General features: G+C 45.7%; 1 protein-coding gene across 6 annotated transcripts in view; it reads left to right on the forward strand.

The window, feature by feature from the left end:
- RNF19B (ring finger protein 19B) overlaps positions 1–4970 on the forward strand; it is a 29005-nt gene extending 24035 nt beyond the window's left edge. For 2 of the 6 annotated variants that reach the window (XM_063627958.1, XM_063627959.1), the window contains exons 8-9: positions 2877–3008; positions 4117–4970. In XM_063627958.1, the coding sequence (XP_063484028.1) occupies positions 2877–3008; positions 4117–4138 (154 nt within the window). In that variant the 3' untranslated portion in view covers positions 4139–4970. The remainder of the gene's footprint in view (positions 1–2876; positions 3009–4116) is intronic. The other 4 variants (XM_055255528.2, XM_055255530.2, XM_055255531.2 and 1 more) reach the window with 2 other exon arrangements.
- Positions 4971–23580: the final 18610 nt, after the last annotated feature.

Consider the following 23580-nt stretch of genomic DNA (forward strand, 5'->3'; position numbering starts at 1 on the left):
TACAGGCATGCGCCACCATGCCTGGCTAATTTTTGTATTTTCAGTAGAGACAGGGTTTCACCATGTTGGCCAGGCTGGTCTCAAGCTCCTGACCTTGTGATCCACCCGCCTCAGCCTCCCAAAGTGCTGGGATTACAAGCGTGAGCCACCACACCCAGCCCATGATGGTTTATTGATAGTGGGCTTTGGGGGTGTTTTTTTGTTTTTTTTTCTCACTCTGTCATCCAGGCTGGAGTGCAGTGGCAGAATCATGGCTCACTGCAGCCTCAACCTCCTGGATTCAAGCAATCCTACCACCTCAGCCTCCTGAGTAGCTAGGACTACAAGTGCACACACCACACCCAGCTAACGTTTTCAATTTTTTGTAGAGATGGGGTCTTGCTCTGTTGCCCAGGCTGGTCTTAAACTCCTGGCCTCAAGCCATCCTCCCAACTCAGCCTCCCAAAGTGCTAGGATTATAGGCATGAACCATTGCCCCCAGCTGGTTTATTGATACTGCAATCCTTATTACCTTTCTATTTCCATTTGCTAGATAAGGAAAATCAATTCCATGTACTTGTGTTGAAAATACGTAAAGCTTTGTAATTAAAAAGATTGTGACTTGCTTGGTCATTTCACTAGTTAGGCAGACCAGAGTGTATATTTTCAGAGGAGCATAACATGTTGCCTGAGAAGCAGTTGAATGCAATGGAGAAGAAAGGCCTAGGGAGGGATAAAGGTAGAACAAAGCAGGACAGGAAGGTAGTTGCCTTCGGCTATCCGAAGGACCTTCAGCTGTGAAAAGGATTAGACTTCTATGCCTCATACCAAAAGGTAGATTAAGATGACTTGGCAGAAGCTAAAGGGAACCTAATTTTGGTTCAGTATAGAGAATATAGGGAAAAGCAACATGAAAGCCCAAAGAGGAAAAAGGCTACTTTATTAGATACTGAGCTGCCTATCCCTGGAAATGTTTACAGTGAGACCAGATGGCTATTTGGCTATAAGAAGGATTCAAGCAACAGATGGCAGGTGGACTGGATCTCACACCTGAGTGCCTGTCAATCACCTGGGAGCCTCTTAAAAATAGACTTCAGGGACCCAGCGCAGAACGAATAGCAGAATTTCCTGGAGTGGCACCTAGGGGGTGATCTGTGTTTTGAAAAAGCTCCCCAGGTAATTCTAGCACAGCCGTTGCATGAACCAGCATCTGAGAACCACCTAAGTAGAAGGCCTTTCTGAAAGACTCTTCCAACTCAGAGTGATTCTGTGGCAGACCTGAAACTAGAACCCAGGTCTCTGACACTATGCACTTTCCATTGCATGCCCTCATTTCCCTGGGCCTTGGCACATTTTTGAAGGGCACCTGAGGCTGGAGCAGCAAACAAAGGCTCAGGCAGTAGGATGGAAGCTGCTTGAATGTGCAGCTGCAGGCTGCGGCTGACCCGTCTGTGCATCTCATGACTCTGGTTGTCTCTTGTCAGGGGATCCCGCCCCCACATGCTGGCGTATTCACTGCTGTGCTTTCTTAAAACCAACACCCCTGTAAATAAGCAGACAGACATAATTGGAGACTGACTTGCTGAAACTGCAGCTTAGCCAGTCCAGCTGTTGTAGTTCTGTGAAAGCCTTTATTTTATAGGAAGAGAATGAGTCAGACCGGTTTGACTGTGAAACCCATTATGAGGAAATACTGAAGTGTGCAGCAAAGTGGTGTTGGAGCCAAGAAAGGAAATAGTTACGGGCTCTGAGACACTATTGGGAGTTTGCTGCTCCAAGAGGAGGGAAGAGGTTGGCTTCTATATGTCCTTCAGTCTCATTCCCTGGAGGTAATTTGATGTTAAATGTTTGATTTCCTATTATGTGCAAGGCAGGGAAGGTAAAGTGTGAACGAGTTGTGGTCTCTCCTTTTGTGGGGTTAACAGACAAGTGACAGATGCATCATAATAAGTAGGCAGGGCCTGAGCACGCCTGTAATCCCGGCACCTTTTTTAGGTGGGAGATCACCTGAGGTTAGGAGTTCAAGACAGCCTGGACAACATGGTAAAACCCCATCTCTACTAAAAATACAAAAATTAGCTGGGTGTGGTGGTGGGAACCCATAATCCCAGCTACTTGGGAGGCTGAGGCAGGAGAATCGCTTGAACCTGGGAGGCAGAAGTTGCAGTGAGCCAAGATCGTGCCGCTGCACTCCAGCCTGGGTGACAGAGTGAGACCCCCCTCTAAAAAAAATAATGATAAATAAGTAGGCAGGTGCTGTGGGAGTACTTAGCAAGAAGTGAATGGTTTGCTGGGATAATGAGGGAAGTGATAGTTCCTTTGTCGTTAAGGACTGAGTATAAGTTTGGTAGAGAAAGGAAATTTCTAGAGAGACAGAATAGCATGTGCAGAGTCATGGAAGTATAAAATGTGTAGGTATTTAAAGAAAGAAAAAATTCAGAGTGACTATGATTTCAGATCTATAGGGAGTGATAGAACTGGACAGAGAGCTTCCTGGCAGATCAGGAAGACCTTAAATGCCTGTTGGCAGTAGGGAGCCAAGAGTTAGAGAATTGTTAGAGTGATTTGGTCTTTATTCACACTGGCACTGTTCTAGAGGTTGTTTGACTTGGACTTAAGAGCTACTGGAGAGGGAGCCCAATTGTAGTCATCCAGGCAGGAGATGATGAAAACCTGAAGTTAAGCAGTAGCTGTGGGGATAGAAAGGAGGGGACGATTTCAATAGATATTTAAGAGAAAAAATGTATGGGCATCTATTTGCGCTGTTTGACAATTGGAGAAGATTAGACAGACAACCACGATTTGCAAGAGAGTAATGGAAGAGATGTGTGCCAGGAAGCAGACTGTCTTGGAATACCCAGGTCTCATATTAACTTGAACGTCCCCTCTTTACACAGGTTAGAAGTTCAAGCCGATGTCCAAAAGGAAATTTTCCCCAAAGACACAGCCAGTCTTGGTGCAATTAGTGACAACGCAAGCACTCGTGCTATGGCCGGTTCCATAATCAGTTCCTACAACCCACAGGACAGGTATGTGAACAGTGAACAGTCAGATGTCCAGGAGAGGTTGCATTTTTTGGTTGGGTACTAGGTCTTCAGAAGTTCAATGCCTCATGTTAGGGCTGTATGTACCATTTCATGGGATATATAGTGTAACCTGTGGATTCATTTGAGCAAGTTCTTGGTACTTGAGTGTTTGGCATCTCTTGATCTCTTGATTCTTCTTGTTAGCACTTGATTTTTAGAGATTTCTTTTCTTCCTTTTATATACTTTTTTCTTTTCTTTTTTTTTTTTTTTTTTTTTTGTCTTTCTTGGCTATTCCAACAGTGTATAATTACGTGGAACTTAAAGAGCTAGATTGATGTTCATTGATGTCTTCGAGTCTAGGGTTTCTGCTTGCCCTTTGCTTGATAGCGTTCCCATAGCTTCTTTCTCTTTTATTTTGAGAAACTAGTATATCTGGGATGGTGTGATTGTGGTACTCCCACTGGTAGGTATTCTGGCTTCTTCTGCTTGTGGCATGGTAGTAAAAAGCTTTTAGTGTTCTATTTTGAGTAAGCTAGTGTGAGGCTCTGACCCTTAGTTGAATTTTGGAAGCTCTTTCTATATGTTTAAAGAGATTAGCTGAGATAGACGTGTGTGTGCATCTGAGCACACGTGTGCATGTATAGTTAAATCAGCAAAAAGGATCTAATTACTCTTCTCCATCTCATTTATTTTTATTTTTGTTTTTTTAGAGACAGGGTCTTGCTTTTGTCAACCAGGCTGGAGTGCAGTGACACAATCATAACTCACTGCAGCCTTGAACTCCTGGGTTCAAGTGATCTTCCCATCTCAGCCTCCCGAGTAGCTGGGACTACAGGCACATGCCTCCATGCCCAGCTAATTTTTTTTATTTTAGAAACAGGGTCTGACTTTGTTGCCCTGGCTGGTCTCAAACTCCTGGACTCAGGCGATCCACACACCTCGACCTCCTAAAGCACTGGGGTTATAGGCATGAGCCACCGTGTCCAGCCTCCATCTCATTTGAGTGTTAGATTAAAAATGTTATTTTTGTTAAAAGTGAGCTCTAGTTCACTGTTTACCTAACTTTTTGAAATTCCTAATCCTGAACCCACGGACTGCTTTTACCAACAGGTTTAGCATGACCCATGCATGACTCAGCAAAGTGGATTTTGTCTCCACAGAGAATGCAACAATATGGAAATCCAAGTGGACATTGAAGCCAAACCAAGCCACTATCAGCTGGTGAGTGGAAGCAGCACGGAGGATTCGCTCCATGTTCATGCTCAGATGGCAGAGAATGAAGAAGAAGGTAGTGGTGGCGGAGGCAGTGAAGAGGATCCCCCCTGCAGACACCAAAGCTGTGAACAGAAAGACTGCCTGGCCAGCAAACCTTGGGACATCAGCCTGGCCCAGCCTGAAAGCATCCGCAGTGACCTAGAGAGCTCTGATACACAGTCAGATGATGTGCCAGACATCACCTCAGATGAGTGTGGCTCCCCCCGCTCCCATACTGCAGCCTGCCCCTCGACCCCCAGAGCCCAAGGTGCACCGAGCCCAAGTGCCCATATGAACCTCTCTGCCCTAGCCGAGGGACAAACTGTCTTGAAGCCAGAAGGTGGAGAAGCCAGAGTATGAAGTGGAATGAATGCTCCTGTTCTGAGAAGCACACTTGTAACTGCATCTTTTGGAATTTTTTTTTTTTCCAAGGGGTAGAGATTTATGTATTTTATTTGAAAGATTCTCCGGTCACAGGTTTTCACCCAGGGAAATTCTGAGAAATTCACAATTTCTTACCAGATAAAACATAAAAAGTTTGCCGTTAGTTCCCCTCCCCTCCCCTCCCTCTTTTTAGTTTTAATTTATTGGTTAAACTGATGGCAGCAATCTGTGAGGTGTGTCAAAGAGTGTACATATGTATGTGTGTATATTGAATGCTAAACATATTATTGAAAGACATTTTAATAAAGATTTCTGTCATAATTCAACTTACCTCATTTTCCTTGGCTTGGATAGTCCCACAGAGCCAAGTGTTTGATTGAAACAAAGCACCATCTTTGACAGTCTCTAGAGCTGAATTTTTCTAATCCCAGGGAAGAAGGATTGTATTCAAATCTAACTGCAGTAGTCATCTATAAACCTATGACTCCTAGCATGATAGGAAGCAAAGCTAGGCTTGTTTTGGACTTTGTAGTCAGGCTGAAGAATTATTAGCTGAGTCAGCTGAATAGGGAAGCAGTAGATTAAAACTAACCTTGTTTGCCCTCTAGAAGCAACTGTGCAATTTACTCTTAAAACTTTACCCTTTTCTGCATTATAGTCACTAGTAGTCATATGCTTCAGAGGAGGGAAGAAGTGGCAGTCCCAGGTAGCTCTTAAGAGAATTTTCAGTGGCCAGGCACGGTGGCTCACACCTGTAATCCCAGCACTTTGGGAGGCCGAGGCAGGTGGATCATTTGAGGTCAGGTGTTTGAGACCCGCCTGGCCAACATGGTGAAACCACGCCTCTACTAAAAGTACAAAAATCAGCCAGGCGGTAGTTGCGCACGCCTGTAATCCCAGCTACTCAGGAGGCTGTGGCAGGAGAAGCGCTTGAGCCTGGGGAGGCAGAGGTTGCAGGGAGCCGAGATCACCGCAACTCCAGACTGGGTGGCAGAGACCCTGTCTCAAAAAAAAAAGAGAGTTCTCAGTGAATGTTGCATGGTTACAAGTTGGAGAACAGAATATTCTGTTATTGGAGGAAGAAATACACTGATGCGCGTAATCACAAAACAATGACATAGGTGTTTGCTGTGTTCTCAGGTATACCACTCCATGTTCTAAAAAACGTTCTCAGTTTTGCTAATCTGGTTTAAATAAAAGGGACTAAAATCTGAGATTTGTAATGAAAGGAGGGGGTATGCCCTCAAAATCTCTAAACATATTTATCTGATCTTACAAATTTGTCAAAATTGAGCTAAGTTTGTACTACTTGGAGTTTTGCCTCTGTGTAATGTCCTGGCCGGGCACAGTGGCTCACGCCTGTAATCCCAGCACTTTGGGACGCCGAGGCAGGTGGATCACCTGAGGTCAGGAGTTTGAGACCAGCCTGGCCAACATGGTGAAACCCCCGTTTCTACTAAAAATTAAAAAGTTAGCCAGGCCTGGTGGCATGTGTCTGTAATTCCAGCTACTCAGGAGGCTGAGGTAGGAGAATCGCTTGAACCTGGGAGGTGCTGGTTGCAGTGAGCTGAGATCGACCACTGCATTGCAGCCTGGGAGGCAGAGGGAGACTCCATCTCAAAAATAAAAATAAAATAATGGGCCGGGTGCAGTGGCTCACGCCTGCAATCCTAGCACTTTGGGAGGCCAAGGCGGGTGAATCACGAGGTCAGGAGATCAAGACCATCCTGGCCAACATGGTGAAACCACGTCTCTACTAAAAATACAAAAACTAGCTGGGCATGGTGGCGCACACCTGTAGTCCAGCTACTCGGGAGGCTGAGGCAGGAGAATCACTTGAACTCGGGAGGCGGAGGTTGCAGTGAGCCGAGATCGTGCCATTGCTCTCCAGCCTGGGTGACAGAGTGAGACTCCATCTGAAAAAATAAAATAATGTCCTTAGAAGTGAAAGCTTATATACAGTATAGCAAGAAAATTAGAAGACTTGTGAAACCTGATGTCAGATTCCAAATCTTGCAGTGACTTACTTTGACTGTATGAGTCAGTTTCATGCCCCTAACTTCCCCAACTTTCAGATCTTATTTATGTATTTAGAGACGGAGTCTAGCTCTGTCCCCCAGACTGGAGTGCAGTGGCATGATTTTGGCACACTGCAGCCTCAGCCTCCCGGGTTCAAGTGATTCTCAAGTCTCAAGACTCCCAAGTAGCTGGGATTATAGGTGCGTGCCACCGCACCCGGCTAATTTTTGTATTTTTAGTAGAGATGGGGTTTTGCCATTTTGGCCAGGCTGGTCTAGAACTCCTGACCTCAAGTGATTCCCCAACCTCGGCCTCCTAAAGTGCTGGGATTACGGGCATAAGCCACCTCGCCCGGCCCTCAGATTGCATTTAAAGAGCTTCCAGTGTGAGACCTCTCTCACCTTAGCCCTGGGCTCAGAGGAAAAATTGAAATCCTCCTTTCCCTGAAGACCAGATGGCTTTATGTTTCCTTTCACAGATGCACTTTTGTCTTCCTGGCCAGTGTTTTACTACAATGAGGATGGCAAGTCTGGACAACAGCCAGCTTGGAAGATTCTTATCTCTTGGGCACTGCAGCCAGACTTCACACATTTCCCTGCACCTAGGACAGGAAATGCTGTTAGTGGACTTTGGATTTCTGGAAGAATGTTCCCTGAAGGGGGTGTGTACTTGTGTGAAAAAGAGAACTTGTGTGAAAAAGAGGCAGACAGCCTGGAGATCTCTGAAACGCAAATTATCAACTCAAAACTTGGAATTCCCTTGAAGCCTCAAGAGAACAAGTCACTTCTTTGATAAAATCAAAGAAGTCTGTTGGAGGGGCAGTAGTTTATGGCTAAACCTATATTTCTTATCTGGGTTCCACTTACTACGTCTGTGAGATTTGGGCAGTTTACTCTCTGAGTCTGTTTTCACTTAGCCAAAATGGAGATGATGACCCTGGTTAAGGGGTTGTGAAGACTGAGATGGTATACTGAAAATGTTTTTGGTAAAGGCCCATGTTTTTTCCCCCTGCAGGAATAAGAAGAAATGAGTTAAAGGAGATTTTAGATATCGTATAAGAAAGGAAGCCTAGATCTCTAGGCCAGAGGCTATGAAAAATTTAAATTTATTCTAATCCTTAGCCACACTTTAGCAGATGAAAAGGCCCATCATCACCACCTAGAGGCGAACACAAGTAATGCATTAGAAAAGTTACAATAGCTTGGCCGGGCGCGGTGGCTCACGCCTGTAATCCCAGCACTTTGGGAGGCTGAGGCGGGCGGATCGCGGGCTCAGGAGATCGAGACCATCCTGGCTAACACGGGTGAAACCCCGTTTCTACTAAAAATACAAAAAATTAGCCGGGTGTAGTGGCGGGCGCCTGTAGTCCCAGCTACTCGAGAGGCTGAGGCAGGAGAATGGCGTGAACCCGGGAGGCAGAGCTTGCAGTGAGCCGAGATTGTGCCACTGCACTCCAGCCTGGGCGACAGAGCAAGACTCCATCTTAAAAAAAAAAAAAAAAAAAAGTTATAATAGCTTAGAAAATGGGGAAAGTTTAATTTCCTCTTCATACAGCCTTCATTCATTCTGAAATACCTACCGCATTTCAGGTATAAGATGTAGCAATGACTAAAATACAAAGTTCCTGTCCCCATGGAACTTAGACTCTAGTGGGGGAAGGCAATCAGATATATAACCTGGATTGAGGATAAGTACTCTGTGAGGAAAAACACGGAAGACAGAGTGGTAGATAGTGGTAGATAGTGCTACTTGACATGACCAGGTTGGGCCTCCTTGATAAGGTTCCATTTTATTAGAGACTTTAATGGAGCAAGGAAGAGAACGATATGAATATCTAGGGCAAGCACACACCAGACGTGAGGAATAAAGTGCAAAGGCGCTTTGGTACAGCATCCTTAGTCTGTTTCCAAAAAAGCACAGTATAGAGGCCTATATGGCTAGAAGAAAGTGGACCAAGGTGGGAAGAGTAGTGCATTAGGTCAAAGACATAGCTGGGGCAGGATTGTGTAGATTAGCCAAACAACTCTGAAGACAAGGACATTTTAGATTTCTTTGGGCCAGGAAGAGGTAATCTTCAGCGCCAGACAGATGCAGTGCTTGCAGCCAGATTTCAAAGGGGCTGAAACTGGGAGGGGACATGTCTGATCACTAGTACTACTTGGACAGGCCAATGTGAAGAAGCTTGTGGATATGGTAAATGAATACTCATTTATTCTCACCTAATGTACCTTCTTATGCTGCAGAGGCTGGAAAACGAAAAACTTCATGTCTTAGATTTCCTTGAAACCAAGGTTCTGAACGTAACCTAAGGTTAAGTTTTGCCAATTAGATGCACAAACAAGATGTGGAGGGAGGAGTGATTCAGGGGTTATCTTTAGCTACTTTGGCTATTTCTCCTGCAAGATGTAGAGACCTTAGGTTTCTCTTTTTTTTTTTTTTTTTTTTTTTTTTGAGATGGAGTCTGGCTGTCGCCCAGGCTGGAGTGCAGTGGCGCGTTCTCCGCTCACTGCAGGCTCCGCCCCCCGGGGTTCACACCATTCTCCTGCCTCAGCCTCCTGAGTAGCTGGGACTACAGGCGCCCGCCACCTCACCCAGCTAGTTTTTTGTATTTTTAGTAGAGACGGGGTCTCACTGTGTTAGCCAGGATGGTCTCGATCTCCTGACCTCGTGATCTGCCCACCTCGGCCTCCCAAAGTGCTGGGATTACAGGTGTGAGCCACCGTGCCCGCCTGATTTTTCTTTAACTGCATTCTAATAGCCATCAGTAGCTTTGTGGGTGTTGAAAGGTGTCTGGATCCATAGATAGCAGTTCGTGATATGTTTTCTTGTAGTCAACCTGTAGTGGCCTCCTAATTCCTCATCTCCCCTATGGTGGCAGAAGTAGCAGCTCACATGGAAGGCTAATTCCGGGTCTGGGAATCTCCTGGAGGCCCAGCCTATGGCCATATTCCCCAGGCTTTCCAGTGCTTTCGTAAGCACCTAATTTACCTGTGTGGAATCCTTTTCTACTTAAAATGGGTAGAGGAGCATTGTTCCCTGCAGTTACTCAATCCTGGCTAATATAGTATTTGGTTCCAAAAGTGGTTACTAGCAACAGGCCCTCAAAGATGGGCCTCTTAGATTAGTTATGACTAAGCTGTACTTGAATGAAATGTAGATCTAGTCACCACTGGAAAATGATAAACCGGCAGGCAAATTGCTTACACCTGTGGTCACCTGAAATGAAATGTCTTTTGGAGAAAAGACGTTGGCACCTCAAAGGGCTGCCATGATAGATCATCATGTAAGAAATGGGGACAAATGATGGTGACTACACTAGAGGGGTTAAAGGAAAAAGACAAAAAGCTCAAAAGTTTGACATTTTCTTTTTTTTTTTTTTTTTTTGAGACAGAGTCTCGCTCTTTCACCCAGGCTGGAGTGCAGTGGCGCGATCTCGGCTCACTGCGGGCTCTGCCCCCCGGGGTTCACGCCATTCTCCTGCCTCAGCCTCCCTTGTAGCTGGGACTACAGGCGCCTGCCACCTCGCCCGGCTAATTTTTTGTATTTTTAGTAGAGACGGGGTTTCACCGTGTTAGCCAGGATGGTCTCGATCTCCTGACCTCGTGATCCGCCCGCCTCGGCCTCCCAAAGTGCTGGGATTACAGGCGTGAGCCACCGCGCCCGGCAAGTTTGACATTTTCAGCTCAAGGCATAGTATAGGAGAGACCCAAAATAATTTTATCTTCTGTAGCCGCAAGGCTCATGTACATCAAAATCAAAGGGAGATTCTGGATCATTGAATTACATACAACATAAGTTGAATTCGTAGCTTTACCAGGCCTCTTATGTGAAAATGGGTCTCTGAAATGAGCATTGGGGACCCTTGAGTGGATTTGGGTAAATCCTAGTGCTGTCAACTCACAGACTCTACTTCTCTTCACCAGCAGAAGCAGCCATTCTTCCCCTCACAGATATGGCTGGTTCTGCTGCTTGAAGACCGTGGGGTTGTTGTCTTAAAGGGGAATACTAATACTTCTCGTGTCCCACCCCCTACCCCTCCTTGCTACCAGCTCTAACTAGAGTCAGATCCCAGTATGCTTCTGGAAGGCAAACGCAAAGTCTGATCTGAGAGACTTACAGAAGAATTGTAAAACTTTGCTAATTTGTATCAGCAGAAACAAGGGGAAAATGTGTAGCGTGTATTCCAAAGATGTTGGACCAGGAAGATAGGATTATACATTTATTTTCATTTGAGTTGAATTTATCAGTATGGGGATACTAGAGGTTCTGGACTCAGCATATTGGCTTTAGCAGCTAAGAATTTTTTTTTTTTTGGAGACAGAGTCTTGCTTGCTGTCTCGCCCACGCTGGAGTGCAGAGGCGCAATATCGGCTCACTGCAACCTCTGCTTCCCAGGTTCAACCAATCCTCCCACCTCAGCCTCCCAAGTAGCTGGAATTACAGGCTCATGCCCGCACACCTGGCTACTTTTTGTATTTTTACTAGAGGTGGGGTTTCACCAGGTTGGCCAGTCTTGAACTCCCGACCTCAAGTGATCTGCCCACCTTGGCCTCCCAAAGTGTTGGGATTACAGGCATGAGCCACTGCAACCGGCCAAGAATGGCTCTTAACGGGTTGTTGGATGAAACCTGGACTTACAAGTGGCCTGTACAGAGATGGCAAAAATTCCTCAGTGTAGAATTAGAAGAAGAATCAAGGCCAGGTGCTGTGGCTCATGCTTGTAATCCCAGCACTCTGGGAGGCTGAGGTGGGAGGACTGCTTGAGGCCAAGAGTTTGAAACTAGCCTGGGCAATATAGCAAGACCCCCTTTCTACAAAAAGTTAAAAAATTAGCTGGGCATGGTGGTGTGTGCCTGTATAGTTTCAGCTACTCAGGAGGCTGAAGTGGGAGGATTCCTTGAACTCAGGGATTTGAGGCTGCAGTGAACTATGATCGTGCCACTGCACTCCAGCCTGGGCAACAGAGCTAGACTCCATCTCAAAAAAAAGAATCAGCTGGGCGTGGTGGCTCATACCTGTAATCCCAGAACACTGGGAGGCTGAGGCAGATGGGTCACTTGAGGCCAGGAGTTCCAGACCAGCCTGGCCAATATGGTGAAGCCCTGTCTCTACTAAAAGTACAAAAACTAGCTGGGCATGGTGGTACGCATCTGTAGTCCCAGCCACTCAGAAGGCTGAGGCATGAGAATCTCTTGAACCCAGGAGGCAGAGGTTGCAGTGAGCTGAGATCGTGCCACTGCACTCCAGCCTGGGTGACAGCAAGACTCTGTCTCAAATAATAACAAAAACATGATACTAAAAACATTGATTTGTAGATTTATCATATGTGTGACCTACTTACCTCCTAATTTTGCCCTTCAAAATTGCCAAGAGGTTATTCCTTTCAGCAAGGAATTGAAAAGTACATTAAACAAGGGAAACACCTTATCTTGAAAAGCTTGTAGTGTGCACCTTCCCTAGGCTGGAAATGAAGCTAAGAGATGTTACCATTATAAAGAAATCCCTGGCCGGGCGCGGTGGCTCACGCCTGTAATCCCAGCACTTTGGGGGGCCGAGGCGGGCGGATCACGAGGTCAGGAGATCGAGACCATCCTGGCTAACACAGTGAAACCCCGTCTCTACTAAAAATACAAAAAAATTAGCCGGGCGAGGTGGCGGTCGCCTGTAGTCCCAGCTAGGCGGGAGGCTGAGGCAGGAGAATGGCGTGAACCCCGGGGGGCGGAGCCTGCAGTGAGCCGAGATTGCACCACTGCACTCCAGCCTGGGCGACAGAGCAAGACTCCGTCTCAAAAAAAAAAAAAAAAAGACATGCACATAGGCTAAGTACCACGTGAAGATGAAGGCAGAGACTGGGGTGATGCAGCAGAGGCCAAGGGACACCAAGGATTGCCAACAAACCATCAGAAGCTGGGAGCGGCAAGGAACAGCTCCTCCCCCACAGCCCGCGGAAGGAACCAATTCTGCCAAAATCTAGGACTTCTAGCTTCCTGAACTGTGAGACAATGAGTTTCTGTTACTTAAGTCACCCAGTTTATGGTACTTTGTTATGGGAACCCCTAGCGAACTAATATATGGGGGTCAGGTGATCAAAAGGAGTTCTGGCCACATCGATCTCACATACTCATCCCCAGTTCCTTTAGGCACAGTTGTAGGAGACGCACTTGGTGACTGGTAGAATCTGCACAGGGAGTGACTCATGGAGTGAAAGCTATTGTGGTAAGAAGAACAAAGGGAACCCTTGGAATTGCCCTTCCCCACCAAAAACATAAACCAAAAGCGATAGGGCATCCCTAAGGGAATGATGGATGTTAGTGTCCGCATCAAAGATAGAAATTTCAGGAATGATGGCTCCTATCATATCCACATTTAATTTACTTGTTTGGCCTATGCAGGACTTGATTTGCAGCTGCTATTTTAGATATAATCTCTTTACGAAGCAAATCAACACCTGCCCCTGGCCCCTACAGTCATGCAACTGAATATGAGTACTGACCTGGAATATGCTTTTTTCTCTAGCCCAAATAGCAGAAAACATCAAAAACAGATTACTTTCACCTGTCAGGGTCAACAGTACATTACACTGTCCTGCATCTGGGTTATATCACCCTTGCAGCTCTGTTGCAATCTAATCTGCAGGCACTTTAATCACCTCACATCTCCCAGAACACTGTTCTACATGTCTGGAACCTTGTAAGCAAGAAGTAGCAGGTATCCAAATGCCCTGGTAAAACATGTGTTCTAAGGATAGGAGATAATCCCTGTGGAAATTCAGAGAATGTCTACCTCCGTGATTTGGGTCACCCCACCAGATAAAGAGCTTAATCCAGTTCATATACTGGCTGAGGAAGAAGGATAATGGACTGGATGGTGGAGAAATAAATATATATAAATATAAACAACTAACTCATGAAAAGCTGAGAAATGGGCACTATATTAGCAATTCATATTTTCTTCCTTGCTCTATTGTGTTAATTTATAGATATTAACTCATTTTCCCTTCCCATATTTTCCCTAGTATAATGAAATGTATTATTGTTGGTAACTTGTTAATTTAGTGTTTAGATTATATGCTGTTAAGGTAGAATTGTTACTGAACTAGAATGATAATCACCCAGGGTGGATCAGCTGTGTGACTGATGGGATTTGGGGTCTCTTATTTTAAGGAGCAGATTTAGGTCCCTAAAAGTCCAGAAAGATAGACTGGTGTAGACATGGTGAACTGACTTTCAGCATCCATTCCAAAAACTTCTGCATATTGCAGAGGCTGCAAAGATAAAAACCGTTTCCCAGACTCCCATGCAGCTAACATTCCGCATACAAGTTGGAGTCTACCCCATCAACGGATGAAAAAATAAAGAAAATGTATCTATAAACAATGGAATACTATTCAGCCTTGAAAAATAAAGAAATTCTGTTATCTGCAACAACATGGATGGAGCTGGAGAACATTATGCTAAGAGTGAAATAAGCCAGGCACATACAAATACCACATGCTACCACTTGCATGTAGAATCTAAAACAATTGGGCTGGGCGTGGTGGCTCATACCTGTAATCCCAGCACTTTGGGAGGCTGAGGCGGGCAGATCACCTGAGGTCAGGAGTTTGAGACCAGCCTCAACATGGAGAAACCCCATCTCTACTAAAAATACAAAATTAGTCGGGCGTGGTAGTGCATGCCTGTAATCCCAGCTACTCGAGAGGCTGAGGCAGGAGAAGTGCTTGAACCTGGGAGGTGGAGGTTGCGGTGAGCCGAGATTGCGCCATTGCACTCCAGCCTGGGCAACAAGAGCGAAACTCCGTCTCAAAAAAAAAAAAAGAAAGTAGAATGGTGGTTACCAGAGGCTGAGGGCTGAGGGGAATAGGGAAAATGATGGTCAAAGGGTACAAGGCCTCAGGAGGAATATGTTTGTTTGTTTGTTTTGAGATCTATTGCACAGCATGGTGAATATAGTTAATAATAGTTGATAGAGTTTGGATATTTGTCCCCATATAAATCTCAGGTTGAATTGTAATCCCCAGTGCTGGAGATGGGGCCTGGTGGGAAGTGATTGGATCATGGAGTGGATCTTTCACGGACTGATGCTGTCCTCACAATAGTGAGTCTGGAGATCTGGTTGATTGAAAGTGTGTGGCACCCCCCCACCTCTCTATTTCTCCGGCTTTCACCAGTATTAAGTGCTCTGCCTTCCACCACGAATAAAAGCTTCCTGAGGACTCCCCAGAAGCCGAGCAGATATCAGGTACCATGCTTGCACAGCCTAGAGAACCATGAGCCAATCAAACCTGTTTTCTTTATAAATTATCCAGTCTCAGGTATTCCTTTATAGCAATTCGAGAATGGCCTAATACAATAGTATATGATTGTACATTTCAAAATCACTGAGAGTAAATTTCAAATGTTCTTGTGATACCCTAACTAGTATTAACTTGATTGACTCTCAGTCAGCTGAGAAAGCCAGATGGACTCCATTTGGCTCCTTCATTTGCAAGACATCAAGGGCTCCTTACCCACCCCCTTCCTCAAGGACTTAACTTCTGCAAGCTGACTCTCAGCATATCAAAGAGTGCAATTAACTGATAAGGTACTGTGGCGAGCAATGTCCGCAATTCCCAGGAATTTGCCCAGGGAATTTCCCCACTTTTTTGTTTTGTTTTGTTTTTGTTTTTGTTTTGAGACAGAGTCTCGCTCTGTCACCCAGGATGGAGTGCAGTGGTGCAATCTTGGCTCACTGCAAGCTCCGCCTCCTGGGTTCACACCATTCTCCTGCCTCAGCCTCCCAAGTAGCTGGGATTACAGGCGCCCGCCACCACCCCCGGCTAATTTTTTGTATTTTTAGTAGAGACGGGGTTTCACTGTGTTAGCCAGGATGGTCTCGATCTCCTGACCTTGTGATCCGCCTGCCTCAGCCTCCCAAAGTGTTGGGATTACAGGCGTGAGCCACCGTGCCTGGCCACCTTTCCCCACTTTTTAACTGGGTTATTTGTCTTTGTTGTTGTGTTGTAAGATTTTATATATTCTGGATGTAAGTCCCTGAACAGATACATAATTTGCAAATATTTTCTCCCATCTGTGGGCAGTCTTTTCACCTGGTGTGTTCTTCAGTGCAACAATTCTCGTAGTCACTTCCTGACTCATCACCTTCCCAACTGTGCCAGAGTTAGTAGCTATTCTGGGGCCCAATTTGCAGAGTCTGATCCTGGTTGTTATTCCTGAAAACGTCCTAGAGCCCACTCCTCCAGTCCTTCCAACTATTTTTTTTTTTTGAGATGGAGTCTTGCTGGACTGCCGTGGTGCATTCTCAGCTCACTACAACCTCCACCACCCAGGTTCAAGCGATTCTCCTGCCTCAGCCTCCCAAGTAGCTCAGACTACAGGCGCCCACCACCACACCCAGCTAATTTTTGTATTTTTAGTAGAGACAGGGTTTCACCATGTTGGCCAGGCTGGTCTCAAACTCCTGACCTCAAGTGATCTGCCTGCCTCAGCCTCCCAAAGTGCTGGGATTACAGCTGTGAGCCACAACGCCCAGCCCAACTATTCTTTTTACTTGCCGCGCCCCCAACCTTTTTTTTTTTTTTTTTTTTTGAGACAGAGTCTTGCTCTGTCACCCAGGCTGGAGTGCAATGGTGCGATCTCAGCTCAGTGCAACCTCCACCTCCCAGGCTCAAGTGATTCCCCTGCCTCAGCCTCCTGAGCAGCTGGGATTACAGGCACCCACCATCATGCCCAGATAATTTTTGTATTTTTGTAGGGATGGGGTTTCACCATGTTGGCCAGGCTGGTCTTGAACTCCTGACCTCAGGTGATCCGCCTGCCTCAGCCTCCCAAAGTGTTGGGGATTACAGGCATGAGCCACCGTGCCTGGCCCCATTTTTTAAAGCATCTAGTTCCCTGTATTAAATCCCTTTCTGCTCGATTAGAGCGACTTCTGTTTCCTGTGACTGATCCCCGATGATAAACAGCACCATGTGATACAATGTCCTCAAAGAGAGGCTATGGCATGTCATTTTGCTAGAGTTGATGTGCAGCCAAACTATAATAATAATATACTCCTAGGAAGCCAAAATTGAAAGCACCTTTGAGATCGACCAGTCCAACACCTTCATTCGACAAAGAAGGAAACGAAGGCCCAAGGAGGAAGACATAAAAACCGTGAGGCCGAGTGCCTGCAGCTCCCTCAGCCGCCTCCTGAGGCCAGTGGACCTGAGCTGACCTTGCTTCATGAAATCACTGTGATCTGGGTCACGTAAGTCCAATGAGGCCAGCCCTGCCAACCTCACTGTAGCTGACTGGACACAGGATTTGGGCCCGAGCCATTTGCTGCCATGGACAAGCTGGATGTGATGGAGGCCAGTGCCTGTGTGAGACTGTCTGGTATGGGAGACACGGATGCTGGGTACATGCCCAGAGGGCACGGAGCCAGAGCACAAGCCTATCCCAGTTCCTGTTCTCCAGGGACCTGCTGGATGCTGCTGAGAGGGCTTCCCCAATAACCTCACTTCCTCTGTGTCCTTATTGTAGCCCCCATTACTGAAAGTCCTCCGAGCCTGGCTCTTCCTTGCACACCTAAAGGAGCTTGAGAACATACCCAAACATGGCCCTTGATTTTTCTGGGAATCACATAGCTAGATCCAAAAAAGAAGTAGCCGGCACAGCGGCTCATGCCTGTAATCCCAGCGTTTTGGGAGGCTGAGGCAGGCCTCGGAGATCAGGAGTTCAAGACCAGCCTGGCCAACATGGTGAAACCCTGCCTCTACTAAAAATACAAAAATTAGCCAGGTTTGGTGGTGCATGCCTGTAATCCCGGCTACTCGGGAGGCTGAGGCAGGAGAATCGCTTGAACCCGGAGGTTGCAGTGAGCTGAGATTGAGGCGCAGTACTCCAACCTGGGCAACAGAGTGAGACCCTGTCTGAAACAAACAAACAAAAAGAATGAGTTTCCTTCTCAAAAGGGATGGTCTTCAGAATGAGAAGATATAAAATGCCTGTTCCAACACAGATGGCTGATAAATATCAGTCTTCTCCTCCCCTTCCTTGCTGTGTGGTTTCAGTCCTCTGAGACCACATGTGACATCACTCTGAGATGTTACAAGGCTAAAGAACACAACCAAAGCAAACCTGAATTGCCTGGAATTCCAAATGAGTAGAGGCTGCTTTCTCCTGGGGTTCCTAAGCTGAGAAGATGTAAGCATGGATCTTCCAGAGAACCTAATATTGCACCTCACAGAGGAATGTGGAGCTGAGAAATTGAAAAAGAAAGAGAAAGAAACACCGTTTGATTACACTAGATGACATCATTTTAATGCCAGGATCTAACCATGCCTAAAGCCCCTGAACTCTTCAGTAACATAATCCAACAAATGTCTTTCCCCTTATCCAAAGCCCATTTCAGTTAGGATTGTGTCATCTGTAACTAAAGAAGTTCTGACTAATACGGGAAGCGGGATACTCCTAGTGCTGGCCCCTCACACTTGGAGTCAGCTGAGTTGAGGTGGGTTATAGAATGGTGAGGATTTCCCAGTCCCAGGCTGGGAGGCGGGTGTACGCTGGGATGCAGCTGCACAGCCAGAGCGTCCTGAAACTCAGATCACGCACCCAGCAGAGGTGGGAACTTTAGAGGGCTTCATAGAAATATGTCAATGTGCTGGCTATTTTCCCAAATCTTCAATTCAGAGTCCAGAAATAGACAAATTTTGCAGAGAAAATAATAATAAAAGCTAACATTTGGCCGGGCGCGGTGGCTCACACCTGTAATCCCAGCACTTTGGGAGGCGAGGTGGGCGGATCACGAGGTCAGGAGATCAAGACTATCCTGGCCAACATGGTGAAACCCCGTCTCTACTAAAAACACAAAAAATTAGCTGGGCGTGGTGGCACGTGCCTGTAGTCCCAGCTACTCAGGAGGCTGAGGCAGGAGAATCGCTTGAACTAGGGAGTCAGAGGTTGCCGTGAGCCGAGATCTGGCCACTGCACTCCAGCAGCCTGGCGACAGAGCAAGACTCCGTCTAAAAAAAAAAAAAAAAAGCTAACATTTATGAGACACTCACTATGTGCCAGACACTATATTAAGAGCTTTACACATATTCGTTTATTATTTTTCTTTTCTTTTTAGATAAAATGAGGTAGGGGTCTCACTGTGTTGGCCAGGCTGGTCTCAAACTCCTGAGCTCAAGTGATCCTCCCACCTTGGCCTCCCAAAGTGCTGTGATTACAGGCGTGAGCCACCATACCCAGCCCATTTAATCTTTAAAATAACATAAATAAGTGGGTACTATTTTATTTCCCATTTTACATTTGAGGAACTGAAGCACAGAATAATTGCCCCAAGTCTTACAGCTAGATGGCAGTTGAGCTATGAACTTGAATCCAGGCAGCCTGACCCCTGAGCTTGTGCTCCCACAGCTCTGCTCAGAGAGGCTGCCCATAGCCAACAATCCAAGCTGATTCAGTGTCAGATGATCGTGTGCTTTGTAGGATTAAAAATGCTCATCTTGGCCAGGCACGGTGGTTCATGCCTGTAATCTCGGCACTTTGGGAGGCCAAGGTGGGCAGATCACAAGGTCAGGATTTTGAGACCAGCCTGGCCAACATGGTGAAACCCAATCTCTACTAGAAATACAAAAATTAACCGGGCATGATGGCAGTTGCCTGTAATCCCAGCTACTGGAGAGGCTGAGGCAGGGGAATTGCTTGATCCTGAGAGGTGGAGGTTGTAGTGAGCCGAGATCGTGCCACTGCACTCCAGCCTGGGCGACAGAGGGAGACTTTGTCTCAAAAAAAAAAAAAAATTGCTCATCTCTTTACGTCAAAGTTAAAGTGAATGGGAGCAAAGGCAGGGAGGCAGGAAACACACCCCTCCCAAGCCCTTCTGACCTGTCCCACTAAGAGGACAATGACCCTTATGTAAAGAGCCTTCCACATAGTGAGAGCAGGCCAGCTGTGCCCCCAACCCCATGCCTGGTGTTCACATTGCTCCAAGGCAGAGGTGAAGACAGAGGCCTTAGGGATCCCAGTACTGGGAGGTTTCTGTTGCTAAGAGAGATGTCCTCCCTCTCCCTAGCAAATCAAGATCAAAGTCTAGATTCAGGGACCATAATTTACAATTCTTCTGACTCAGTTATCAGCCCATGGTCTTGCAAATTAAGTCAGAAACCTTACATGTCTTTTTATTTTATTATTATTTTTATTAAAAAATTTTTTTTAGAGACAGGGTCTCACTCTACCACCCAGGCTGGGTGCAGTGGTACAATCACAGCTCACTGTGGCCTTGACCTCTAGGTTTAAGCAATCTTCCTGCCTTGACCTCCTGAGTATCTAGGACTACAGGTGTGTGCCACCATGCCAGATTTTTTTTACTTTTTGTAGACACAGGGTCTCACTATGTTGCCCAGGCTGGTCTTGAACTCCTGGCCTCAGGCGATCTTCCTGCCTCAGCCTCCTAAAGTGTTGGGATTACAGGTGTGATCCACTGCGCCCGGCTAAACTTACACATCTTTTAATAGAGTGATCTTGCCAGAGAAACCCCAATCCTGGCAAGTGGAAGCCTGTGACTGCTGATCAACCGCTAAGGCAATGTATTGGCCCCAAAGAGTACCCACAGGAAATCCTCAAAACCCCTCTAAAGTGTGGCCACAGAATTACAACGGGTAGGGGAGTCCCTCCACCAAGGTAGAGCAGCCAGACTGGCCCTGCTCTGTTGAGGCAGGAAATACTTGCTGTTCTTCATGTAATGCACACCGTGGGCCACTGAGTGTTCTCCTCCCGTTTTCCAAATGGGGTTGCTTATTTGTAATTATCTTGTTTTCCCTCCACCAATGCACCAAGGTATTTTAAGCTGATTAGTATTTATCTAGAGCAGTGTCTCCCAAACTTCTTGATCTCAGGACTCTATTATGCTGTTAAAAATTATTGAAAGCCAGGCACAGTGGCTCACGCCTGTAATCCCAGCACTTTGGGAGGCCGAGGTGGACAGAAAACTTGAGGTCAGGAGTTCAAGACCAGCCTGGCTAACATGGTGAAACCCCATTTCTACTAAAAATATAAAAAATTAGCCGGGCGTGATGGGCGGGCACCTGTAAGCCCAGCTACTCAGGAGGCTGAGGCAGGAGAATTGCTTTAACCCGGGAGGCGGAGGTTGCAGTGAGCTGAGATCATGCCATTGCACTCCAGCCTGGGCAACAAGACAGAAACTCCGTCTCAAAACAAAATTATTGAAGACTTAAAAGAGTTTTTGTTTATGTGGGTTTTATTATTGATATTTGCCATATTATAAATTAAAATTGGCCGGACATGGTGGCTCACACCTGTAATCCTAGCACTTTGGGAGGCTGAGGTGGGCAGATCACTTGAGCCCAGGAGTTTGAGACCAGCTTGGGCAACATAACGAAACCCTGTCCCTACAAGAAATATAGAAATTAGCAGAGCGTGGTTGTGCACACCTGTAGTCCCAGCTACTCAGGAGGCTGAGGTGGGAGGATCTCTTGAGTCCAGGAGGTCAAGGCTGCAGTGAACCATGATTACACCACTGCATTCCAGCATGGGCAACAGAGTGAAACCCTGTCTTAAAAAGAAAAAAGTTAAAATTAAGAATTTTTAAAATATTTATTTAAAAATAAAAAGACCCATTAAATTAATGTTAACATAAATAAAACATTGTTAATTTTTTTTAAAAAACTACATTTCCAAACAAAATAATTAGTGAGAAAAATGGCATTGTTTTACATTTTTACAAATCTTTTTAATTCTGGGTTAATGAAATGCAGCTAAATTTCCATATCTACTTCTTCATTTGATCTGTTGAAATATGGTGTTTTGGTTGAAGCGTATGAAGAAAATTCAGTCTCACACAGATAACTAGAAAAGGTGGGGGTATAGGCACATGCCCTTTTATTGCACTCCACTTTATTTTTTTATTCAAGGATATTGCATTTCTTACAAACTGAAGGTTTGTGGCGACTTCATCAAGCCAGTCTAGGGAGCCATGTTTCCCACAGCACATGCTCACTTCATGTCTCTGTGTCACATTTTGGTAATTCTTACAATATTTCAAATTTTTTCATTATTATTGTATCTGTTATGGTGATCTGTGATCGGGGAGCTTTGATGTCACTATCATGCAGTTATGTGTTGCTTCACAACGGGCATATATTCTGAGAAATGCATCATTAGGCAACTTTGTTGTTGTGCCGACATCATAGAGTATACAAACCTAGGTGGTAGAGCCGATTACACACCTTGGCTATATGGTATGGCCCATTGTGCCTAGGTTACAAACCTGTACATCATGTTACTGTACTGAATACTGTGGACAGTTGTAATACAATGGTAATAATTTGCATGTCTAAACGTAGAAAATGTACAGTAAAACACAGTATTAGGATCTCACAGGACCACAATGTGGTCCATTGTTCACTGAAACGTCATTACGTCATTACGCAGCACGTAACTGTAACCATTTTGGGGCACCATGAACCACGCACATGTAAGATGGAGAACTTAATTGATACATATCGTGTGTGTTCTGACTGCTGCACTGACCAGCGTTCCCCCAGCTCTCTTCCTCTCCTTGAGCACCCCTATTCCCTGAGTCAAGACAATATTGAAATTGGGCCAATTAATAACTCTGCACTGGCCTCTAAGTGTTCAAGTGAAAGGAAGAATCACACTTCTCTCACTTTAAATCAAAAACTAGCAATGAGTGGCCAGGCGCGGTGGTTCACGCTTGTAATCCCAGCACTTTGGGAGGCCGAAGTGGGTGGATCACGAGGTCAGGAGACCTGGCTAACACGGTGAAACCCCATCTCTACTAAAAATACAAAAAATTAGCTGGGCGTGGTGGCGGGCACCTGTAGTCCCAGCTACTGGGGAGGCTGAGGCAGGAGAATGGTGTGAACCTGGGAGGCGGAGCTTGCAGTGAGCCGAGATTGCGCCACTGCACTCCAGCCTGGGCGACAGAGCGAGACTCCATCTCTTTAAAAAAAAAAAAAAAAAAAAAGACCAAATAAGGTCTTAGTATTATTATGAAAATAACTGACTTCACAGACCCTCTGAAGGTCCTGGAACCTTCAGGAATTTGCAGATCACATGTGGCGAACTGCTGATGTAATGCTTTATTCATCAGTTAATATTTATCAAGTGTCTACCACATTCCTGACACTGTTCCAGGCTCTGAATATTGGGTGGTGCACTGTACACAAGATCCGTAAGGCCTCTGCTCTCAGAGAACCAAAATTCTTGTAGATAGAAGCAGAAAATGAATAAATAAATGAATAAGATTATTTCACCTACAGAAATGTGCCTCGAAGAAAATAAAACAGGATAATTTAATAGAGAATGGCTTGTGGGCAATTTATCTTCAATTGTTCAATACGATATCCACTCTCCCTTGTGCCTATTTAAATTTAAATTAAATCAAATAATTCAGTTTCTGAGTCACACTAGGCACATTTCAAGTGCCCAATAACCGCAAGCGGCTAGTGGCTACCATATTGTACAGTGCAGATAAAGGACACTTCTCTCATTATGGAAAGTTCTGTTGAACAGCACTGATTGAGTCTTGTGAGACTAAAAGCTCAGTGAGGATTGAGGGCAGGGTATTGAAGGCAGAGGGATACAAGGGCAAAGATCCTAAGATGGAAACCACTTGGGTGTGTTGAAAGAAGAGAGACAGCAGTGTGGCCGAAGTGTGGCAATTAAAGAGGGGCCTGGAGGGCTACGATATTAGAGAGGTGGGTGGGAGTCAGGGCATGCTGGGAATCGTGGGCCTTGGTGAAGACTTACAGAGCCCAATAAAAGGAGGCATTGATATGACTTGATTAATGTTTTTGAAAAATCACTCTGGCTGCTACATGGAAAATGAATTGTAGAGGTGGAGGTAGAAGGACCAGTTAGGAGACTGCTGGATGAAGGGAGTGAT

This window comes from Symphalangus syndactylus, chromosome 12, assembly GCF_028878055.3.
Source record: "Symphalangus syndactylus isolate Jambi chromosome 12, NHGRI_mSymSyn1-v2.1_pri, whole genome shotgun sequence".
NCBI classification, from domain to species: Eukaryota; Metazoa; Chordata; class Mammalia; order Primates; family Hylobatidae; genus Symphalangus; species Symphalangus syndactylus.